This window comes from Drosophila hydei, unplaced genomic scaffold (genome assembly GCF_003285905.1).
Source record: "Drosophila hydei strain 15085-1641.00,03,60 unplaced genomic scaffold, DhydRS2 tig00008130-arrow-arrow-pilon, whole genome shotgun sequence".
Classification (NCBI taxonomy): Eukaryota; Metazoa; Arthropoda; class Insecta; order Diptera; family Drosophilidae; genus Drosophila; species Drosophila hydei.
In genome coordinates, this window is record NW_022045839.1 from 240,131 (window position 1) to 261,110 (window position 20,980).

General features: G+C 33.9%; 5 protein-coding genes across 15 annotated transcripts in view; 1 reads left to right on the forward strand and 4 right to left on the reverse strand.

Annotated features, from left to right (window-relative positions):
* Positions 1-13,949, reverse strand: part of LOC111600095 (MAP/microtubule affinity-regulating kinase 3) — a 34,420-nt gene extending 20,471 nt beyond the window's left edge. For 4 of the 9 annotated variants that reach the window (XM_023316055.2, XM_023316053.2, XM_023316054.2 and 1 more), the window contains exons 1-2: positions 13,871-13,949; positions 8,542-9,532 (exon numbers count right to left, since the gene is read on the reverse strand). In XM_023316055.2, coding sequence (XP_023171823.2) covers positions 8,542-9,297 — 756 coding nt within the window. In that variant the 5' untranslated portion in view covers positions 9,298-9,532; positions 13,871-13,949. Of the gene's footprint in view, positions 1-2,197; positions 3,196-4,562; positions 4,579-4,625; positions 4,766-4,831; positions 4,885-8,541; positions 9,533-13,870 lie in introns of those variants that run through there. The other 5 variants (XM_023316056.2, XM_023316049.2, XM_023316046.2 and 2 more) reach the window with 5 other exon arrangements.
* Positions 11,161-13,941, reverse strand: LOC111600097 (meiotic recombination protein W68). Its single transcript, XM_023316057.2, has 3 exons — positions 13,871-13,941; positions 11,905-12,313; positions 11,161-11,825 (listed from the first exon to the last, which is right to left on the reverse strand). The coding sequence occupies exons 2-3, from the start codon at positions 12,308-12,310 to the stop codon at positions 11,197-11,199; spliced, it is 1,035 nt and encodes a 344-aa protein (XP_023171825.2). The 5' UTR covers positions 12,311-12,313; positions 13,871-13,941; the 3' UTR covers positions 11,161-11,196.
* Positions 13,950-15,108: 1,159 nt separating the features above from the next.
* Positions 15,109-16,299, forward strand: LOC111600050 (60S ribosomal protein L11). Its single transcript, XM_023315974.2, has 4 exons — positions 15,109-15,201; positions 15,374-15,505; positions 15,569-15,866; positions 16,099-16,299. The coding sequence occupies exons 1-4, from the start codon at positions 15,196-15,198 to the stop codon at positions 16,224-16,226; spliced, it is 564 nt and encodes a 187-aa protein (XP_023171742.1). The 5' UTR covers positions 15,109-15,195; the 3' UTR covers positions 16,227-16,299.
* A 543-nt stretch (positions 16,300-16,842) lies between these two features.
* LOC111600069 (ADP-ribosylation factor-like protein 6) lies at positions 16,843-18,175 on the reverse strand. Of its 2 annotated transcripts, XM_023316000.2 has the most exons (4): positions 17,582-18,175; positions 17,402-17,530; positions 17,222-17,350; positions 16,843-17,162 (listed from the first exon to the last, which is right to left on the reverse strand). In XM_023316000.2, exons 1-4 carry the CDS (start codon positions 17,757-17,759, stop codon positions 16,990-16,992), a joined length of 609 nt encoding a protein of 202 aa, XP_023171768.1. In that variant the 5' UTR covers positions 17,760-18,175; the 3' UTR covers positions 16,843-16,989. The 2 variants fall into 2 exon arrangements, with proteins under 2 accessions (XP_023171768.1, XP_023171767.1); XM_023315999.2 differs by having other exon boundaries at positions 17,402-18,175.
* A 674-nt stretch (positions 18,176-18,849) lies between these two features.
* On the reverse strand, positions 18,850-20,314 carry LOC111600070 (elongin-C). Of its 2 annotated transcripts, none has more exons than XM_023316001.1 (3): positions 20,218-20,314; positions 19,941-20,152; positions 18,850-19,006 (listed from the first exon to the last, which is right to left on the reverse strand). In XM_023316001.1, the coding sequence occupies exons 2-3, from the start codon at positions 20,150-20,152 to the stop codon at positions 18,865-18,867; spliced, it is 354 nt and encodes a 117-aa protein (XP_023171769.1). In that variant the 5' UTR covers positions 20,218-20,314; the 3' UTR covers positions 18,850-18,864. The 2 variants fall into 2 exon arrangements, with proteins under 2 accessions (XP_023171769.1, XP_023171771.1); XM_023316003.1 differs by having other exon boundaries at positions 19,941-20,168; positions 20,218-20,309.
* Between the last annotated feature and the right edge of the window lie 666 nt (positions 20,315-20,980).

Sequence of the window (20,980 nt, forward strand, 5' to 3'; positions counted from 1 at the left end):
CTATATATATATATATATATATATATACTACATATATATATATTATATACTACATTTTCAAATGAGCCCTATTTTTATTTAAAATAATCAATTTCAACGCATTCCTAATAAATAAAAAAATAGTTTATATATAAATTTTGTGATATATTGCTGGATATAGAGAACAATCGGGTTTTCGTTTTTTTCTCTTTTTTTTTGGACAATCTGAAATAAAATAGAAATAATAATCAAAAGAAAAACACGGTTAATTCAGCATTCAAAAGAATAACTTAAACTTGTTATATAAAGCCCAAAACCGATGACAATATCCAAGAACACATTGGATAGGGTATGCGCGGCACTGATGAGGCACAACATGTTTTCACTGCTAAAGACAAATACAAAACTTAAAAAAAAAAAAACAAAACAGAAACAGATACGTGGGCAGCACAACACAGAAATGATGTTTTTTATCGAAACATAAAAACAAATAAATACTCTTCAAATTGAATATTGAATACCCTTCCAGACTTGAAAAACAGACACAAACGCCGAACGAATTCTTGAATTTCAGATATAAGATATCTACATCTAAGTATATGAAATAAAAACAAGATATAAATTTAAACCAAATACAAAATTGAGAAAACCTTTTTATAATTAGAATATGCTCACGAAGTTATTTAACTAAAGATTTATTGAACTGTTTAAAAACTTTTTCTAGAAAAGGTTTAAAAACGATCCCATTTAACGCTTATCTTTATTACACGGTGAATTAAAACTGGGTCAAATTTTTTTTTTATTGCGATAAATAATTTCTGTCTATATTTATGAGGGGCGGGCAGCTAAAGCTGTGATAGAAATTTTTCAATTCTATAGGTAAATTTATGGTTAAAATGTAAAAAAAAGTAATAATAAACAAAGCATTAACTGTGTGGTCATTATAAAAATAAAATATTGTATTTTGTAAAATAAAATAAAAAGTTCATAAGCCATAGTAACTCTACTCTATGATATTATCTGCAATCGATGATCTTTTATATGTCATTCATGATCATTAATCTATATTCTATAGATCTATGATTTCATATTTAGCATCTACGATCTATAACCAATGTTCTATTGATCTGTAATCTATGTGATATTTTATTTATGCTCTATGATCCATAGTCTGGATTCTATCGATCTATGATGTATATGATCTAAAATCTAAAATCTATGATCTATGATCTATGATCTATGATCTATGATCTATGATCTAGAATTGATGATCTTTTATATATGACCAACAAAAGCATAGTCATAGCAATTATTCGAGATATATAGTATATAGTAATTACACATACAAATGAATCTCCTCATAAGACATCTGGCACTCTCTATTCTTTTGCAGAAGTCGATAAAGCGAATAAAACTCTTTAGTGCATTTGTCATCGCTCTGTTTAGTGAAAGTAAGAACGGCTTGGGATTCGAAACAAGTTAAGATTAGAAACTTTTAACTAGTTTTCTCTTAAGATGAAGCCGGTAGTTCTTAATGTTCCCAGCTTGTCTGCGCAGCAGTTCGCTTCGATATCTTCATATCAAATAAATTACAAGCGATTAGACATGCCAAACAGAAATTTTATGACAATAATTAAGTGATAAAACTATATCTTATGGAGTCGACACTAGCTCCATATGCGTGGAACAGATCTGGAGGAAATATAGACACACCTCCAGTAACCTTTCATAACACTAAGAAAAGACATCCTTCATTAAGAAGTATTAAATAACAAAGAATTTATAATAAATGTTTCACAAGATAACGATCCATGTAAGAACCCACGGCGCGAAACATTGATTTATATCCATATATTTTTAAAAGAAATTACATCATAATTTATATTACTATATATTACTAGTAATATAAAAATATGCGATTAGTCTTTAGGCTTTATTTATATATATATAAAGGTATATCGTATCATTGTCAAATCTCAATGGTCATTGAGTTAAATAATCAGATAATAAAAAGTAAATTCGATTTTTTCCGTAGTATAAAAAAAATGTTCATGTCCATATATATCTTATTGAAAAGTGCAGATGTTTTCTTTAGAAACATAATAAACATTTTTATAAACATTTTAACGGGCGCAAGGTATGCAAATATTTATCTAAATCAACTTTTTTCAAATACTTTCTACGATCTTAAGGCCCCCACACCTTGTTCAGTACATACCCTTGATGTACGCGCCTTGTCAGCAACAACAGATGCGCTCTCCTTGCTTTTAGGTCGATCGGGTTTGCTGGTGGCCACGATCGGTAGACCTCCGTTCTCAATCATAGTAACAACGATTTTATTGTTCGGATTGTTGAGTTTAGCACCTGTCACTGATGACGATGTTTTCAATTCTAGCGCCCTTTGTCGCATCGCATTCGACAGACGTTGCTTTCGTTCAAGTCGAGCATCGTCTTTGTCTTTCTGTAGCTTTGCAATTGTTGCGGGTGTATGACTCTTCGATCTCTTCAGAAAGTTTAATAACTGTCTTTTAACACTGGTGGCACCGCCCAAGCCATTATCATTGCTCTCAGCGCCTGAGATATCGTCGAGCTTGGATGCACGACGGGATATCTGTTGAGCTTTTGGTACTTCAAGGCGTCGGAATACGCCATCAGCCATGCGCACAAAGCAGCCTTCGGACATTTTGTGAAACGAATCCGATGGTAACTTATGGAAATTACCATTGGGGGTACGATAATGGCAATAATCCGTCTTATGATAACCATCGCCGACAATGTAAAATTCATTGCGATTCTCATTGCGTGGAGCCGATGCCGCTGCCACATCCTCCACCTTTGCACTGCATTCGATGGGCAGCTGAAAGCTCTCTCTTCGCTCTCTCACAAGCAAATCCTCAGAGCCGACGCTCGATGCTTGTGCTTGAGCGTGAGTCGTTGTTAGCTCGCTTATGGTAACAGGGCGGCGTTGTGGATCGGTCATGCTCTTGCGCATAATACTGCCATTGCGTAGCAAAGAATCGCGTAATATTGAAAGCTCGTCTTTTTGTAACGGTGAATAGTGTTTCGAAGATGATTTCGACTTGCGTGCTGATGTCCGTCGACTGGCAAACTGAGCTGAAGCAATGGCACTCGATTCATCCTTGTTGTTGTTGTTATTGTGATTGTGGCTGTTCGAAAGGCTTTGCCTATGACTCGATGTCTGACCCATGTTGTTGCCTTTTGTTTTGTAATTGCCAAATTTTAGTTTGATTTTTATTTTTATTTATTTTACACATTCAAACGCGTCGCGAATTCTCCGACACATATCACAACGAATTGAATAAATTTAATTTGAACAATCATTTAATTCTCTACTATATTTATATGTATGTATGTATGTATGCTGCAATATATGTATATATGTATTTGTCTTTGTGTGTATGTGTGCCAATAGTCGGCAACAAATTCACAATCCAGCTGATGCTTTGTTATCCATCTCGCAGAGCAGCTTTTTTAAATTATTGTATTTTTAGCTCTAATGAATATTAAAGACAGTTTCAATCAGTTCATCTGAAGGTCTGGCCTTAATTTGCATACACATTTTATACAGATTATAATTTGCGTCTTCACATTACATGTATTTCCTATACAAGGCGTTTCTTAATATTGTTTGCAATTTCTGTTGGGTCTCACATGAGGATGTGCTCTATCAAAAATTACACAGCGTTGTCTTATCTTTTGCCGAGTATCGCATTTCTAACATACACACACGCACACACTCACACACCAGCATTTTATTTTAAACCTTTTATACATTATAAATTATGAATGTACGGATGGAAAAGCTTTTAAGCTTAAAGAACGATTGTAAGGTCCACACGCACACACACAGAACGCATTCCACACACTTATGAATGTGGAACGCGTTAGTCGCGCTCGCGCACGCCCGAAATACCGAGATAAATGAGACAACGAAAACCGAAATAGAAGCAGAGGCGATGAAGCCCCACATTTGTGACAACACAAGTTTTAAAAAAGCTCGGCACGTTTTGTTTTTTTTTCCTTCTGTCTTCTTAATCTTTGCTTTTTCACTCTTATTTCGCTCATTTACTTAATCACTCTTGATATTGTTGTTGCTGTTGCCATTCTTCTGGTTAGCTCGTTTGTATTATATTAAAGCTTCACTTGCTGCTTGGGTCTCACTCACACACATACAAAGCCAAAGTTACGCACACACATGTACATAGTCAGTGCATTGTGTGTGTAGGAATGTGTGATGATTTTCTTTATTTTTATCGGTTCTTTTTGTTTTACTGTTTGTATTGCAGCACACAATATTTTATATGTGTGTATATGAGTGTGTGCACACTCATGTGCATATGTAAGTAGCGTATAATTAAATTAACTTATCATTCGCAATTGATTTGGCTTAGTCGGATGCGAGCTGAGAGCTTCTGCTTCTGCGACTAGAGTACAATGACAATCAAGCCAAAACAAATACGTATTTAACACAAATTACTCAACAATGTACATATTTATATACATGTGTATAGAAACAGATGAGTATTATTCATACATATGTAGAGACATACATACATACATACATACATTTGTATGTAATTAATCATTTAAAATTTTCATTAAGCAATTATAAAATGCGAGCGTACAACAAAAAATACTCTTATCAGCACACTCTTGCACTTGAATTAAACAAAATGTGATTCTTGGAGCATAGGCACAAGTATTATTCTTCTTTTTTTCTTTTGTAACAGAAGCTAAGCAGCGCTTAGTGAAAGCAGCAATGACACTGAAGTAAAAATAATCGAATAAATGTGCATTGCTAACAACTATTGTTTGTCGATAACAACAGTACCGTTGGCGAGCGTTGAACAATAACAGCGACAACGGCGACAACGGCGAACGCGACGGTGACCACACGAATGAAGTGGAACTTAATACTAAAACAAGCTTTCGACCATTGGCTGGGTCGAGCGGCATTGTATATTGGATAAGTTCTAGCGCGCGCTTCGCTCAGACAATTTTTTTTTTCAATTTTGCAGCTCGTACTGAACACTGTGGAACGGGCATAGTTTAATCTTGGAAGCAACAGAGCTAAGAACGACACACCCTATAAAATTGTTTGATTCGTACGTAAAGTTTGATGTACATACAGTCTGTCAAGAAACACTTTACACAGTGGAAAAAATCTCAATTTTTTGACTTTATGTAAAAAAATAAAGAGTTTTTGTTTAATTTAACTAATTTTTTTTAATGGTTAACTGTTTAATAGGTATTTTTAAATCAAATTATAGAAAACAGAAACAAAAACAATAATGGTGAAACTTGAAAAACAACAAAAACTTAGATTACTCATATTTTACACTGTCAAGAAACTCTTTACACATTTTGTTCTCTTCATCTGTTTTGCTCTGATTCTAAGAAATAACGGGGCTTTACCGTTAACTATGCCTTTAGAATCTGTCTATGCATCTCTATTTTTGTGTTTATTTTTCACTTTGTGCGAAATTTGGCTGAGTACACATATAAAAGCAATACAAATTTTGATTAATAATGCCCGGAAAGAGATTAAGCTTCGATGTTGTCCAATTGATCTTCTACAATCGGCAGTTGGGCAAATCAGTTCCAGAATTAGTGGAAATGTTTTCTGTGTCAAGAAAAACCATATACAACGTTCTCAGTCGCGCGGAAAATGAGGGAAGACTTGAGGCAAAGGGTGTGGGTGGCCGAAAAAAAAAGATATCTGATCGGGCAAGCCGCCTTATGATGCGAAAGATCAAATCAAATCCCCAAATCTCGACCAGAACTCTTGCCAAGGAGCTCAAAGAAGAGTGTGGTGTGGATGTGTCCCACGAAACGATCCGTCAGGCTATTCTACGGCATGGGTATTCTTCGAAAGTGGCACGTAAGAAACCCTTGCTGTCGTCGACAAATGTGGAAAAGCGCTTCTGTTTTGCTCTTACTATGCTTAGGCACCCAGAGGAGTATTGGAAGGACGTTATATTTTGCGACGAGACCAAAATAATGTTGTATTACAACGAAGGTCCGCCCAAAGTATGGCGAAAGGTCTCTAAAGCTTACGACAAAGCGAATATCATTCCAACAGTCAAATTTGGAAAGCTGTCGGTTATGGTTTGGGCCTGCATTTCCAGCCAAGGAGTCGGTGATTTGGTATTCATTGAAAACACAATGAATGCCGAGCAATATTTTCAAATTTTGAAGACAAATTTACACCAAAGCGCAACCAAATTTGGCTTTATTAGTGAAAATCGGCCAACTTTTAAATTTTACCAAGACAACGATCCAAAACATAAGGAGTATAATGTACGTAATTGGTTGCTTTACAACTGCGGAAAGGTCTTGGATACACCACCCCAAAGCCCAGATCTCAACCCAATCGAACATGCGTGGTCTTATTTAAAGAAAAAGGTTGGAAAAAGGAATCCAACCAACCGTGGACAGCTAAAAGCTTTCGTACTGGAAGAGTGGCAGAAGATACCCCTAGAGTATATTCAAAACTTGGTCAACTCAATGAAAAGAAGACTCCAACATGTACAGAATGCTAAGGGGGGCCATACTAAATATTAAGTATTTCAAAATTAGTTATAATTAGTTTTACATTTTAAATTTAGAACAATATATAAGAAGTGTGTAAAGAGTTTCTTGACAGTGTAAAATATGAGTAATCTAAGTTTTTGTTGTTTTTCAAGTTTCACCATTATTGTTTTTGTTTCTGTTTTCTATAATTTGATTTAAAAATACCTATTAAACAGTTAACCATTAAAAAAAATTAGTTAAATTAAACAAAAACTCTTTATTTTTTTACATAAAGTCAAAAAATTGAGATTTTTTCCACTGTGTAAAGTGTTTCTTGACAGACTGTATATGAATATGTAAATATATATGCGTATGCATACATATATGTATATGTATTTACATGATCTTTGCCGTCATTCAAAACTGAGTATGATTCAAAACAAAAACAAAAATGACAACATATACATATATATGTGCGTAGACACACACATGCATACCGATGTATGCTGACAGTGCATGTACGCATGTATGTATGTACGTATTTATTCATGTGACGTACCTCACGCAAACAGGCGAAGATAGACACACACATACACGCAAATATACTTAAAGCTTTTTCGGCGAGAGAGTCGGCGACAGAGCCAGCGAGAGCGAGAGAGCTTTGACAATCAAAAGAAAAATTAACTGACGTGCAGAGCAAAGCAGTTTTCAACTAAGTATGTAGAAAAGATCCGAGCTGGAGGCTTTTATGATCCATCAATCAGCAAGAAACGAGTGAGAATGGGAGAAAAGTAACGATAATTTTAAATTGGTATTCTTTTTGATTCTGCCATTCACACTCATTTTCTGCCGATTACACTTGCACTTGTATTTTATATGATAGTTACTTGCGCCCACACATCAAGAGACCATTTGAGAATTTACCAAGTACATATATAACATTATTTCACTATAATATACGACTAATTGATGCTCTATAAAAAAATATTAGTCAAATACAGTTATTCATAACCTTTTTTAAAGTAGGGCTGCTAATAGGAACTCATCTAAAATATATTCAGGAATGCCTAGTATGAAAAAAAATACATACATATGTACATATATATACATATCTGAATATTACCAATGGGTATAGCACTACATATAAAAAGGAGTTGACATACCATCGAAAGTACATATCTAGATATTTTACATACATATATCTATTGTTTTATAGTCCATCATAAAGTTAATCTACCTGCATTATAAAACTACTACGTTCGGTAAGTGATTAAATTTATAGTCAAATACTCGCAAATATCTTCTGCTCAGATTATATGGATATGTCCACTGAGTTATCAAAGCTAAATACTTAAGATAAGGAATATGTACGCATATATAACATTGTCAGATTATATATATCATCTTTACTTTGCTACACCTGCACCCCTATATTGACAATTTTGAAGAGGAAACAACGCTGACTTTAAGCTAGATAAACCTGCGATAATTCCTATATATGAGTGTATGATGATAGACTGGACTTACTGATTATATCTACTACATAAAGCAACTTTAATATCCTCTCAATTTTAATAGATATTGTAGATAGATTTAAAAGTAATAGAATTTTTGTTATAAAGATATTGAAGTAGATTCTTGATATATATATATTTATTTAAAAACTTGACAGAATTCATTCTCTTCATTTTCAATGTATATATAAATCCCTTAGCCACAATTAAAGATTATCTTTGAAACACATTTTTGGGACAATTTGATATGGAAAAGTATTCAGATATGGCAACACAATGATAATGTTTATACAATAGTTACAATAAAAAGTATACAGATTATGAATATATATTTATATATATATATATATATATATATTATATGAATATATTTGACAAAAGGACATTTGACATTAAGCGATCCTATAGCCTATAAATATGTAAATATGTATGCTTTGCGAGTGAGCTTAACTTAACTGGGACGTAGTTACAGGGACATGTATAGATTGAGTGATATATTTGATTTTGGACTTACCTTAGCTGATGATGTTCGCTGTTTGATGGCAGATGCATGGGCCGAGTGTGTGCTTAAAACGTTCTTATTGACGGAACTGGCACCGACACCACCCACACCGCCGCCGCCGACGCCGCCAACACCACTACCCGGAGGATGATGATGATGATGATTGATCGCTGATGATGGTGGTGGACCAGTGGTGACGGTGGCATTATTGCTCGATAGCCGTGCACCGTCCGTGCTCATATTGTTGGCAACATGATGATGATGCTGATGGCTGTGCTGATGGTGCGACGAGTGGTTTGTGTTTGCTGTCGTTGGCGCGGCATTTGTTACTGCTGCTGCTACTGCTGCTGGCACAGGTGTGCTAGTGGTTGTATTATTGCTACTGCTGGCTGAGTTCGAGGACGATATTGGCAACATTGTCGTGGTTCCAGCTGATGCGGCTGTTGTTGTTGCTGCTGCAGCCGCTGCTGTTGTTGCTGCTGCTGTTGTTGTTGTTGTTGCTGTTGCGGCTGGTGTTGGTGGTTGTGGCAGTGAGACAATGTTGGCATTGGCTGAGTCATGCTGCTGCTGCTGATCCTTTACAGAATGCGCCGAGCTACTGATTGTGTTTGTTGTATAAGTTGTTGTGCTAGCAGCGGCTGTCGTTGTGGCATTTGATGCCGTTGACGTTGGCGTTGCAGCCGTCGCAGTCGCCGTCCCATTTGAGACATTCTCTGCGGGCAGGGCTTCAGGAACTGGTTGCAAAGTTGTTCGCATTGCTGTAGACATATTTTCTAGCCAAATCTCTTCACTATATATATATCTCTATTTGTAACTGTACTATTATGTGACGCAATATTCTGCAATAGAACAGAGGCCAACTAATCTCTCTATTCCTCCAGTTGATCGCTTCCAAATCTCTCACGCCCCTTCAAAGTACTTGCCGTTGTTGTTTTTCTAATATCTTAAATTAAAATTTATTCCTAATAAGCTATTCGCGCTTAGCTCCGCAGCCGCTTTTCATCTGAAAAATAGAAAGAAAGAAAATTTGTTTTATTACATTTATTTTTTAAATTACATTAAAAAATCTAGTCTTTTGGCTGGGTGCTAGAACATCACAATTTCCATAAATCAAAAGTTTTATAAAGATTCTTTTTCTTAAATCCTTAATCAAATCTGAATCGGAATGGTTAACAATCAAAGCATAAGGCATAAAAAAAGAGAAATATATTTTTAATCAGAGAATTAACGACGTCAATGTCCAACCCTTCCGAAAGTTAAGATGTGGCTGTTTTGCTTTTTAATACAGAATAAAATTGATATTTGTTATTAATCAGCTAATCAAAAAGTTCTTATCAAAACAAAAACAACTTGTTTCTATTCGTAATTAGGTCAAACTTTTTGACACTTTGCCTATAAGTGAGCTACAATCATTTAGAAAAAAATTACTAATCTTTAAATATTTAAGCAAAGTTTGCTTAAATTTATATATATATATATGTATTTCAAATACCAATAATATAGATTTTGTACGAAGATTAGCATTTATTGAATCCAGAATAAATTATAGAGAAACATCATATGCCTATGTATATGACATCAGATTAGATATACAGTTGCTTCTTCTAGCTATACTGTCGCTTAGACGCTTCTGTAGCTTCTCAAAAATCTAACTATATAATTCTCAAGTGGTTATTGCTTTCAAAGAGTGCGATAACAAAGGCCGAGAGATTCTTGAAATAGCTAAACAGGCAAGCTCGACTCACTTTTTTGCTGTTTATACATTGAAACAACAGATTAATAGTCAGCAACAATTACATGAGTGAGCTTAAGAAATAATATATATATATATATATATATACCAAATTACTTTAAGGTATATATATTATAAACAAACACATGACAATACAGTTTAGAAAACAGGCCCAAAGTGGGGGGAAACCAACAAGAAAACTGTGTTTCGTTGTTTCTTTTTAATAGTTTTTAATGGAGCAGATGAGGAAAACGAAAGTTCGTGGTAATTGTACATTTCGCTTAACATTAGCTAAGGGGCGTACCTTCACGAGCAACAAACTCATCTAAAAATACATTGAAAGCTATTAAACTTTAAGATATATTGATTTTTGTAAGCCCAAGGTGAATCCTATACGGATGAATTAAAAAAGTCTTAATATGGATATCAAAAAAAAGCATTTGGCATAGCAAAACAGAGTTTGTTTACTCAGTTTGTTAATGTGGTTATATCTATATATTTACATTTATATATATATAAGCAAATATCTTTGTAAATCAAAACTTTGAAATAAACTATTTAGAGAAGCTTTCTTTATCGATACAGTAATTTATAGGGTATTGTAAAACCAAAATCAAAAATATTAAGATAAACTTGAACTAAAACTTAAACAAATGGCTGCCTTCATCTATATAAATACTATATTTTAATGCACACAAAATATATATGGATTATGTTTATGAAAATTGTTTAAGTAAACAATAAAAGTATATAACAAGGCGAAAAACATTACAAAATTATATTAACTAAATATATATACACAATTATATAGTGTTGTATGCGAACAGCGAAAATTTCATGTGATTGATTATACGAATAATCACAATTTGACGTATACCAAGATCTATATAAAGCTCGTTATATATAAATAGTTTATAATGTATTGTAAGTCAATATTATATAAACAAATTTCTATTGATTTTAGTTGGTATATAGTAGGGACTTAGAAAATCAATAACACTCTCAATTTCGGCTTTTAGCTGGACTTGTTGCAACGTGCACAGCTCCTGTCTGACACCCAAACTAAGATTACTGCGTGACAGAATATCATTAATCTTCTTATTGTCGTGCTGAGTGAGAGCAACAGAGCATTTGGAAATGCTATCTATTTCAGATGGATGCAGGCCAATCCAACGCAGCGTTGGCGTGGCCAAGCTCTTTGCCGAGAAGCTCATGGCCTGCGAACCAAGCTGGTAAACGAGCATTATTTCAATGCCAAATGGATCAGCGTCCACTAAAATGTATGCTGGTAAATTGCATTCGACGGACAGTCTGTATACAATACGGCGGGTAGTGCAATCCGGATACCCCTTGCCGGTCAGCAATATGAAACGCAAGCCAAACGTGCTCAAAGCATTACAGGCCAGCAAGCTCTCAAAAACCGACTCTTTTTCAACGATCAAGACCATTTCGGCATTTGTCACGATTCGTTCCACATTTTCAAAATCCGTTGGCAATGTTATAGCTCCGCAATATACGTTGCAATCCAAAACATCGCCATTGCTCATGAGCAGCTTTATGTCGCCTACAATAGAGAAATTCCCATTAGTTTAATTTTCCAAAAAGAAAAGAAATAGTAAGCAATGTGTTACAATACTTCACACCTGTAATTAGTCCCTTCGACGCTGACAGTATGCCCAAGTTAACAGGTGCCGTGTTTAGCATGCGGCAAACATCCATTTTAGCGGCATCAATGTAGGACTGTGAGCGAATCACCTGAGTGTTCCGATAATATAGTCCACGTATCGTACAACTACCGCCAGTCAAATGCAAACAATGTATCTCAGCCAACAGATAGACAATCAGGCAAAAGCGATGACGACTACGTTTGCTATTGTAAACGATCTTACGAAATTTGCCAAATAATATCTCGTAATCATCTCGCACATACCAATCTCGACACTTCTTTGGTATTTCTAAAGCCACTTTCTCATAACACATCAAACTCCTTATCAACTCCAAAACGATCTGCTCAACATTAAGCAATAGCTCACTTTTATCAGAAGACATAACCTATGAAGATGTTTATTAAAATAATAATGGACCAAAATTGGGGGCATCAACTTCTGCCCACTTTGATGCTAACAACTCCACAGTTAAAAAAGATCTTCAGTAATTGTTTAGCAAACGATTGAATGAACATTAAACAAGTTATCAATGGGATTTTTGACTTATGTAGATTTTTTAAATTGAATTTGAAAACAGATCAACTTAACTCTATTCCAAATAGCAAGTTTAACAATCGAATAAGCATAAAAACAATATATTAACGAAAAACAATGTTAGCGACCTCACAGACTAAACATTCGCAGACTTTGACATATATATACAAATTTAATATTAGCAAAATAAATTTGAATATATGTGAAATCGTGTCTTAAGCGAGAAGTCCTTGAATACAAGTCTAAAGCCCAATGCATTATAAACAAAGAGAGCGTCATACTATTAATTGTTTATTAATTCCAATTAAAACCGCTATAATATATATTTCTTTTGAATGTTTTCAGAAATTAATGGTTTCATGGAGGAACTAAATTAATAATTTAGATGATGCTTGCTAATATATTTATTTATTGGATATAAAATATCTTCATTTGTTATAATTGCATTTTAATTTGCATTAAAATTTATAAATTTATAAACTATTCAATAAAATTATTTTAAGTTATTATAACAATCCTGCATCTGTGAAACCTTTTATTAATATTTTATAATATTATTATATATTTGTTGATTCTCTTTTGTTATATTTCGTAAGTTGTTAATTGTCAATCATTGTATGAAACAGTTTCGATTAGCACCTAAGCGCGTGCTATAATATTTAAAATGTATTTTTTTAAATAAACATAACTCAAACAAAGAGTCTGAAAATTAGTTGAAGCAGAAACTGTTCAGTAGATAAATACATACAAATACATGGAAATATATGGATATATACAAGAAATATTTGCGTCACACACCCTTTTATTATTAAGCTATTTTTCTTGCAACAAAACTAAATATATATATATATATATATAAATAATTGTATTATATATACATACAGAAGAGGAATTGTATATATATAGACGAAGTATACATATATATATATAAATATGTATATAGAGTTTTTGAAATTGACTTAGGTCTGGGCAAACTTTTGACCAATTTTCCGTATATGAAAATTGTTAAATATTAACACAAACACAATTACAAGTCTGAAAAGGGAATAACTGATGTACATTTAAGTTAACACACACACGCACGCACACACAGTTACATTAAAACCGATGTACACACATTACTTATGTCAATTTCTTTATTCAGGCTTTTTTTTTTGCTTTATATGCCCAGAAAATTGTACTCGTTATTACAAAGCACGCAGAGTTTATTTTCTTGTGCCACGGGGGCTGACAGGGCGTGGGGCTAAAGCGAAGGTAGACGACAGCGACAGCGGCGCAGCGGCAGCGAATGGAAGAGAAAAACTAGCGAAACACAGCAAACAACGAAATGGCAGCCCCCTAAAATATTGATTTGCTGCTCTGTTCGCCCATAGCGCTTAGCCCAATACGAATTCACCATGTTACTTACCAATAAAAATAATTCCTGAATAAACAATATTAGGTGATAAATTTGTAGTATATTGGCATGAGAGTTTTGAAAGTTAGACGCGTTCCATTACCATATGCCTTATTTCATTCATATAACACATTATTACTTAATTTTTTTTTTCGAATTTTCAAACGCAAAGTGGTAGTGGAAAAGAAAGACCGACTTTTACCGAGCAGCCAGTCGACGACACTACACAACGAAATGCAAATGCATACATACATACATATGTATGTATCTTTCTCACTCGCTCTCACAGCAGCAATATATTTCTCAATAAGATTTTTTCTTTTTTTTTTTTGATAAAAACCGTTTTCAAGTTATGGAACAAAATTATCGCGTTTTTACAGACTAATTTGGCTCACAATGACTTTTTCGTCTAAATATATTGTTATTATTTAAAAAGCTACATTGTCATTAAATCGATTCAGCGAAAGAAGACATTCTAAGTAACTTGATATTGTGGTATATAAGTTAAGTCAGTTTTATTTTTGTTATCGGACGTCGCAACAATTGAATAAATTATATCTTTGTTGCACTTAGAAGATTACAGTTATAATCTTTTCAACCACATACACTATGGCAAAGCAGCAGCATACGTCGTCCAAAGAAATCACATTAAAATCAGGCAGCCATATTGTAGAGTTGCTAATAGTCGATCGATACATCGGTATATTAATAACAACATTAATCGATTAGCTATAATTAAAACAATGACACCAACGAACAACAACAAAGTTACAAGCAATTATCGATATAAATTCTCTAATCGATAAATATGTATTTTTTATTATATCGCTATCATTTCTGATCTACCTATATGATATCGCTAGGTATATCAAATATTTAAGCGAATGAAAGCTCTGAACCACACTCGTTAGAAATTGACTTTTAAAGTAAATTGTTGAAATTAAATATTATAAGCTATTATACAGTGAGCTCAAATATTATATCATTTGAGCAAAAAAGAGTTGGTTTAATAGTCATAAATCTACCAACTGTTATTAATTATATGGTATAACGGATATGCTATTTTAATTGTGCTTTACCCTAATAATGTCAGTTCTGACAAACATTACACAAATCTAAAATAAAATGGAAGCCTTGTGTTTTTATATATTAAATCAAAGACATATTAATATTTTGGTACAAGAAATCAACAAAAAAAATAATATACTAATTTCTTTGTGGAATACCTCTATTTATGTTTCCGTAAACTATCGATTAAAAATCGATAACGTTTATCGCTGGCGTGCGCTGACACTGAACTGTAACACGCCTTTTTCCTTTCTTTCCTACATACCATAATGGCGGTAGGTTTTCTGAAATTTTTGTCAAGTGTAAATTATTCAACATCTACATGAATCGTGCAATATTATTGTAAACTATGAATGTAGACTTGAAGTTATTCGACCTAATGTGATGATTGAAATATTATTTTGCATTTAAATCATAAATTGATAAACCAAAATAAACCTTTTTCAGGCTGTTGCTAAGAAGGAACCTAAAATCAAGCGCGATCCCGCGAAAAACCCTATGCGCGATCTGCACATTAGGAAGCTGTGCCTCAACATCTGCGTAGGTGAATCCGGTGATAGGCTTACCCGTGCCGCCAAGGTAAGAATTCTACAAAACAACAAATATGCCGAAAACAGCTAAAATTCTCAATGTCATTGTTAGGTTTTGGAGCAGCTGACGGGACAACAGCCAGTGTTCTCGAAGGCCCGCTACACAGTGCGTTCCTTTGGTATTCGTCGTAATGAAAAGATCGCAGTGCATTGCACAGTGCGCGGCGCTAAAGCCGAAGAAATCTTGGAGCGTGGCCTGAAAGTGCGCGAGTACGAGTTGAGGCGCGATAACTTCTCAGCCACTGGCAACTTTGGCTTTGGTATTCAAGAACATATTGATTTGGGCATCAAGTACGATCCCTCAATCGGTATCTATGGCTTGGACTTCTACGTTGTTTTGGGACGTCCAGGTATGAATTGAATTCTAATTAGATTTCGAGTGGATGCTGCACATAATTAGGTATCTATTTCCAATTCGAAATTGATGCTCAGTAACTGTGCGCATATTAATGAAGCTGTGCTTAAAATGAAGTTGTTATAATGCAAACTCAAACGGTACAATTGCAACAAAACTATTAACACTTTCCACATATTGTGAATTATTTATCGAGTTATTAATCAAATGATTTCTTTTCTTTAAAGGTTATAACGTGGCTCACAGAAAGCGCAAATCAGGCACCGTCGGCTTCCAACATCGTCTAACAAAAGAGGATGCCATGAAGTGGTTCCAACAGAAGTATGATGGTATCATCCTAAATAGCAAGAAATAAGCGCATTTCGCGACGAAGTTTTTAAGATGAAGATGAATTCTGTAATAAACCCGTCATCGGAGAAATTTATTAATTTTAAAGTCTTCGCTTGCGAGAGACAATATTTTATTTACGATTGGTTTAAACGTGTTTATAGATTGTAACCTGAAAAAATACCAATTCAGAAATTGGAATATGAATGGAACTTTGAATTATCGATGAGGAACCTATATATCCAGGAATGTAGGTTAACGATGAAATGAATGTATCGGAACGTTTGTTTCTTTGAAGTTTTTGGTGGTCAAATAATTGTTCAGTTGCTAGAGAATAGGTTATAATCAAGACTAGATGTAGAGTTCTATAAACAGATTTAGAATTTAGAAGATTTGGAAAGTGTTTTTAAAGTTTGCCTCGTTTGATTAAGAGTTTATGAGGACAATAGGTGTATTTCCAATGCGAGCAAGTCGAAATTGTTTTACAACTTTCTCCTATCTTGATGTATAAGAAAAATCTTATCAAGATCGAAGATCTAAATCTGTGCAGGAAAAATCAATTATTTTCAATAATATATAGGCTGATATTATTAGCTAAACTTAGATATTATTAGTTCAATAACGTCTATATCTCCGACTTGCCAAACCAAGTTATTTTTATTCTATTTTCAAAGCTAAAACTAAAGTTCTGAGAAACTTAAGTATATATACATATATATGTTCGTTCATATACGAAACTAGACTACGTTATTGGGGAAACAAAGAAGGTCTAAATGGATTTGAGTACGTGGTTACTTAATGTCCTTTGAGACCATCTTCAATTTGCTACCTTTTCTATTGCTTAATAATGCGAAACGGATTTGTTGAACCAGCCATTGTATGCCCTCGTCGAGGCCTTCTCCGGAAACTGCGTTGCTGGAACAAATGTGCCAAGGCTTTTCCTTAATGTTTTCCAAGCCCAGTGCTAAAAGTAGGTATTATCTATGACGCTTAAGTTGTACTTATATAACTTCTTATATTTACCCGCTGCAATTTTAACATTAGATAGGGAATCCTCCAGATCCGATTTGTTGCCATAGAAGAGTATGGGTAGTATTCGATTGGAGAGATCGGGATGTTGCAGCACCAGATCTAATTCGTCTTTGACCACCACTACAAAGACAAATTGGTTAAAATTGTGTATTGTTTTTGTATAAAACATACCGAATCTCATTCTGTCGCTTGAGTCAATTACATAGATAATTCCTTGACAATTTTTGAACTGATGCTCCCATAAATTTCTGTAACGCGTAGCCCCCGACATATCTATTGCCTTGATGCATACACCCATATCTGAAAAATAAGAATTATTAGTATTATATTTATTATTTACAAAGTACTTACTGTAGAACTGCTCTATTAGGAAACCCACTGTTGGCACCATTATAGCTGACTGTTCATTGGATTTCTTGAAATGATTTATTATCGTCGATTTGCCGCTGTTATTTAAGCCTAAAACGAGTATCGTCATTTTATCCCTTTTGACTTTAATCAAGCCCGTTAAATTGTGCAGCATTCCCATATTACGGCTCTATGTAAACTTAAAAATGAAAATACAAAACAGTTTTACTACGTTTGGCCCTGCCAATTTGACCAGTTGGTAACTATAGAAACGTTCTTTAGACATCGATTTATTGAAGCGCGGTTTGTCCTTCAAAAGTGATGAAGGCCGCTGTTAACAACGACTCTGTAAGTTCACTGTTTAATGAAATGAAGTTGTGCTCCGTTACTTTGAGTGATCACGAAAAGGAGTGCATGTGACGTCACCGCATTGTTAAATGGCGGCAGCTTTTGCAAGTAAATCCGTTACTTTGAGCTCGTACATTAAGACATGTGAGTGACGTCACAATACCGGTCTGTGCTCTGTTGTTGTGTTTTTAAAATTAGCGCGTGCTCGATCCAAATGCAATTTTTCTATCCGTTGTAAGGTTATTTAGAAAACAGAGCAACAGCCCACTGTCAAAATGAATGCTTAATGCTGAGAGTTACATGCGTTCTTTGTATTTAACATATTCATACATTTGCGATAATGTGACGTCACGACGCTAGGTTTACAGCACTATGCATTACCTTGTATTTGCTTATCGCGCCTTCAATAAAGGTCAATATTTTTACTTTTGCATTGTGACAACAGGTCGGAGAATCAATTCAGAGCAGCAGATACGTTACTTTAAAGCTTTTGGATCAATTAGTTATGTGGGCGATAGGCTTAGGACAGAATACTCTCTGGACCAAATCACTGCCTAACAATACTAATCACAATTGTAAAAGCAATTAGAAAGCTCGAAGTGGAAGCAATCCCATAGTAATTACTAAGGCATGCCAAGTGGAAACGATGAGTCAGGGTGTAAAGAACTTCGTCGAAAATGATGATGCAGTATTCTCGCCCAATGCAAAACCACTGAAGAAAAGTCTGCAGATACATCTGTCCTTCATTGCCACCAATTGCATCTTGTTAAGACTAATGATACAGACAATTCCAACTAGATTACTAATAATTAACATTGTCTTACATACTTTAACATACAAATCAGGTAACAGTTATATATACAATTACAGGAAAGCCATATTACATTTTTATTCATTTTTGAAAAATTTTATTTAACATTATTAAGTTAACCAATAACTTAGCAATCTAGAAAATTAGCTGCCATTAATAGTTCTAAGGCGATTTCTGGTGCAATCGGAAATTCTGGTATTTCAGTTGAACTATTGGTATATCGAACTTTATATGTGAAGTACATGCACACCTTCTGTAGAACATGCGACCTGCAAAGGAAAGAAAGGAAACTTCATTAATATTAATTCATTTTATAACTTTTTCTTTATATATACATTTATCTATCATTTATTGACATATTATATAATTATAGAGTTCTGCCAACAAAAATATAAAATTTAATATCGATTCGCATCTGTATTTAACAAAATCAGCAAAGAACGGTACGTCGATCTGATGTAGATTATATATGCTTCATAAAGACAGCGATTACCTCAGCTTATTTTGTTTAGATTGAATATAAAGCATAGATCTATGACCCCACAAACTATTCAAATGTTTAATCAGTAACAACGGACTTTTGAGGGTGTTATAGCTGTGTTTGAAGTATCGATGCTGTATATACTAAAAATATTATATAGTTGACATATACTACATATATGTGTATAAATGTATGTATGAGCAACACTAAAATCTAACAATAAATTTTTTATAGTTTCCACTTCATCTCTCATTTGACTCTTGAAAAGGATTAACATAGTTTTTAAATTATATACTATATATTTTTCAACATCATTGCATTTGTCTGTTCAATGAACAAACTACTATATATACATATTTCTGAATCGAAAGATGTCTATTAATTTCTATTTATGTCTGGTATATATACTAATTCTATATATACAATGATAATACTAATAAAATTCCCACTAAGTAGTATAATTTTAGTTAATCGGCTGAATATTACAAATATTTAACCCTTCAATAAGCTAAATACATATACATTACACACATACATATGCTTATGTGTATGCAATTTAACCCGTATGTACGTATGTGTGCATGGGTCAAATATATGTATATGTATGTATGTATGTCTGTATATGGAAAAATATTGGCACTCCCTTGACCGGTCATTAGCACACATTTGATTTAAATGAAAGTACTCTGCGCATTTAGTTGGTATTACAAAATAGGACTTACGGAATCTCACGAAAGTGCACTTCGTTAGCCTCGTTTTCAGCGAATTGTCCTGGGCCAGATAACATTGCCTTAATCGTGCCAGAGGTGAGAGCATGTTCCCGTTTTACAATAAATTCGTGTCCATCTGACGAAATCAGTTTGACGTACATGGCGTCTGGCCCCTCGCAACCGCCATAGACCTTATCGCCGCGCTGCTCGTCCATTGCTATCATCTGAAAAATTTACTTACTATATATTTTTTCGCAATATTACCAATTTTATTTATTTTTTGTCTTACTTGCCAAAAGTCAGTCTGTGACAACACTCAAAATCGTACATATACAATTTAGTGTTGTGTAATGGCTGAAATGCTTAATTTCAAATTTCATCATACTGTCATGCAAAACTGTAAGAACACAAAGTTACAAAAATAGCAAGAAACTATTGCAACTTACAGATATCAATGGATCTAATTGTTATATTCATTTTAATATTTTATATGAATGTTATGTTACACTGTTATTGTGCATGTTAATTGTTTGCAGCAGAGGCAAAAATGAATATATTTTCGATATTTTCATTCGATAAAATTTCTTACCAATCGACAGAGTTCCCCACCACTATACAATAACAACTAGCAGCTGTTTGTTCGGGTGGGAAAAAGGTCTAACAATAATAGTTAGTGTAGTTGTAAACAATTTTGTATGTTTAAATTAAAAATGCGAATTAATTCAACTAATTTTCAAAGAAAACATTGCAGCTAAATAAAGTATTATTTATTCTGTATAACATATTAATCTCATACTCTACAGTGGACTTCAATTTTCGAATGTTCTTCTCTGACATGCGCAAATTAAAGTTATCGATAACTTTTCTTATTTCTCCAGAATTTATAAAATTCGGCGACTTTAGCTGATAAATGTATGCATACTAGGTAACGCTGAATTTGTGTGTATGTCGCCATCTATGAACCTATGCATAAAATGGAGTTCGGAATAAGTGTCTATTTAGGGTACTTTTTGATTTTCAGCTTTGATTGCACCTGCCTAAGATTGCAAATG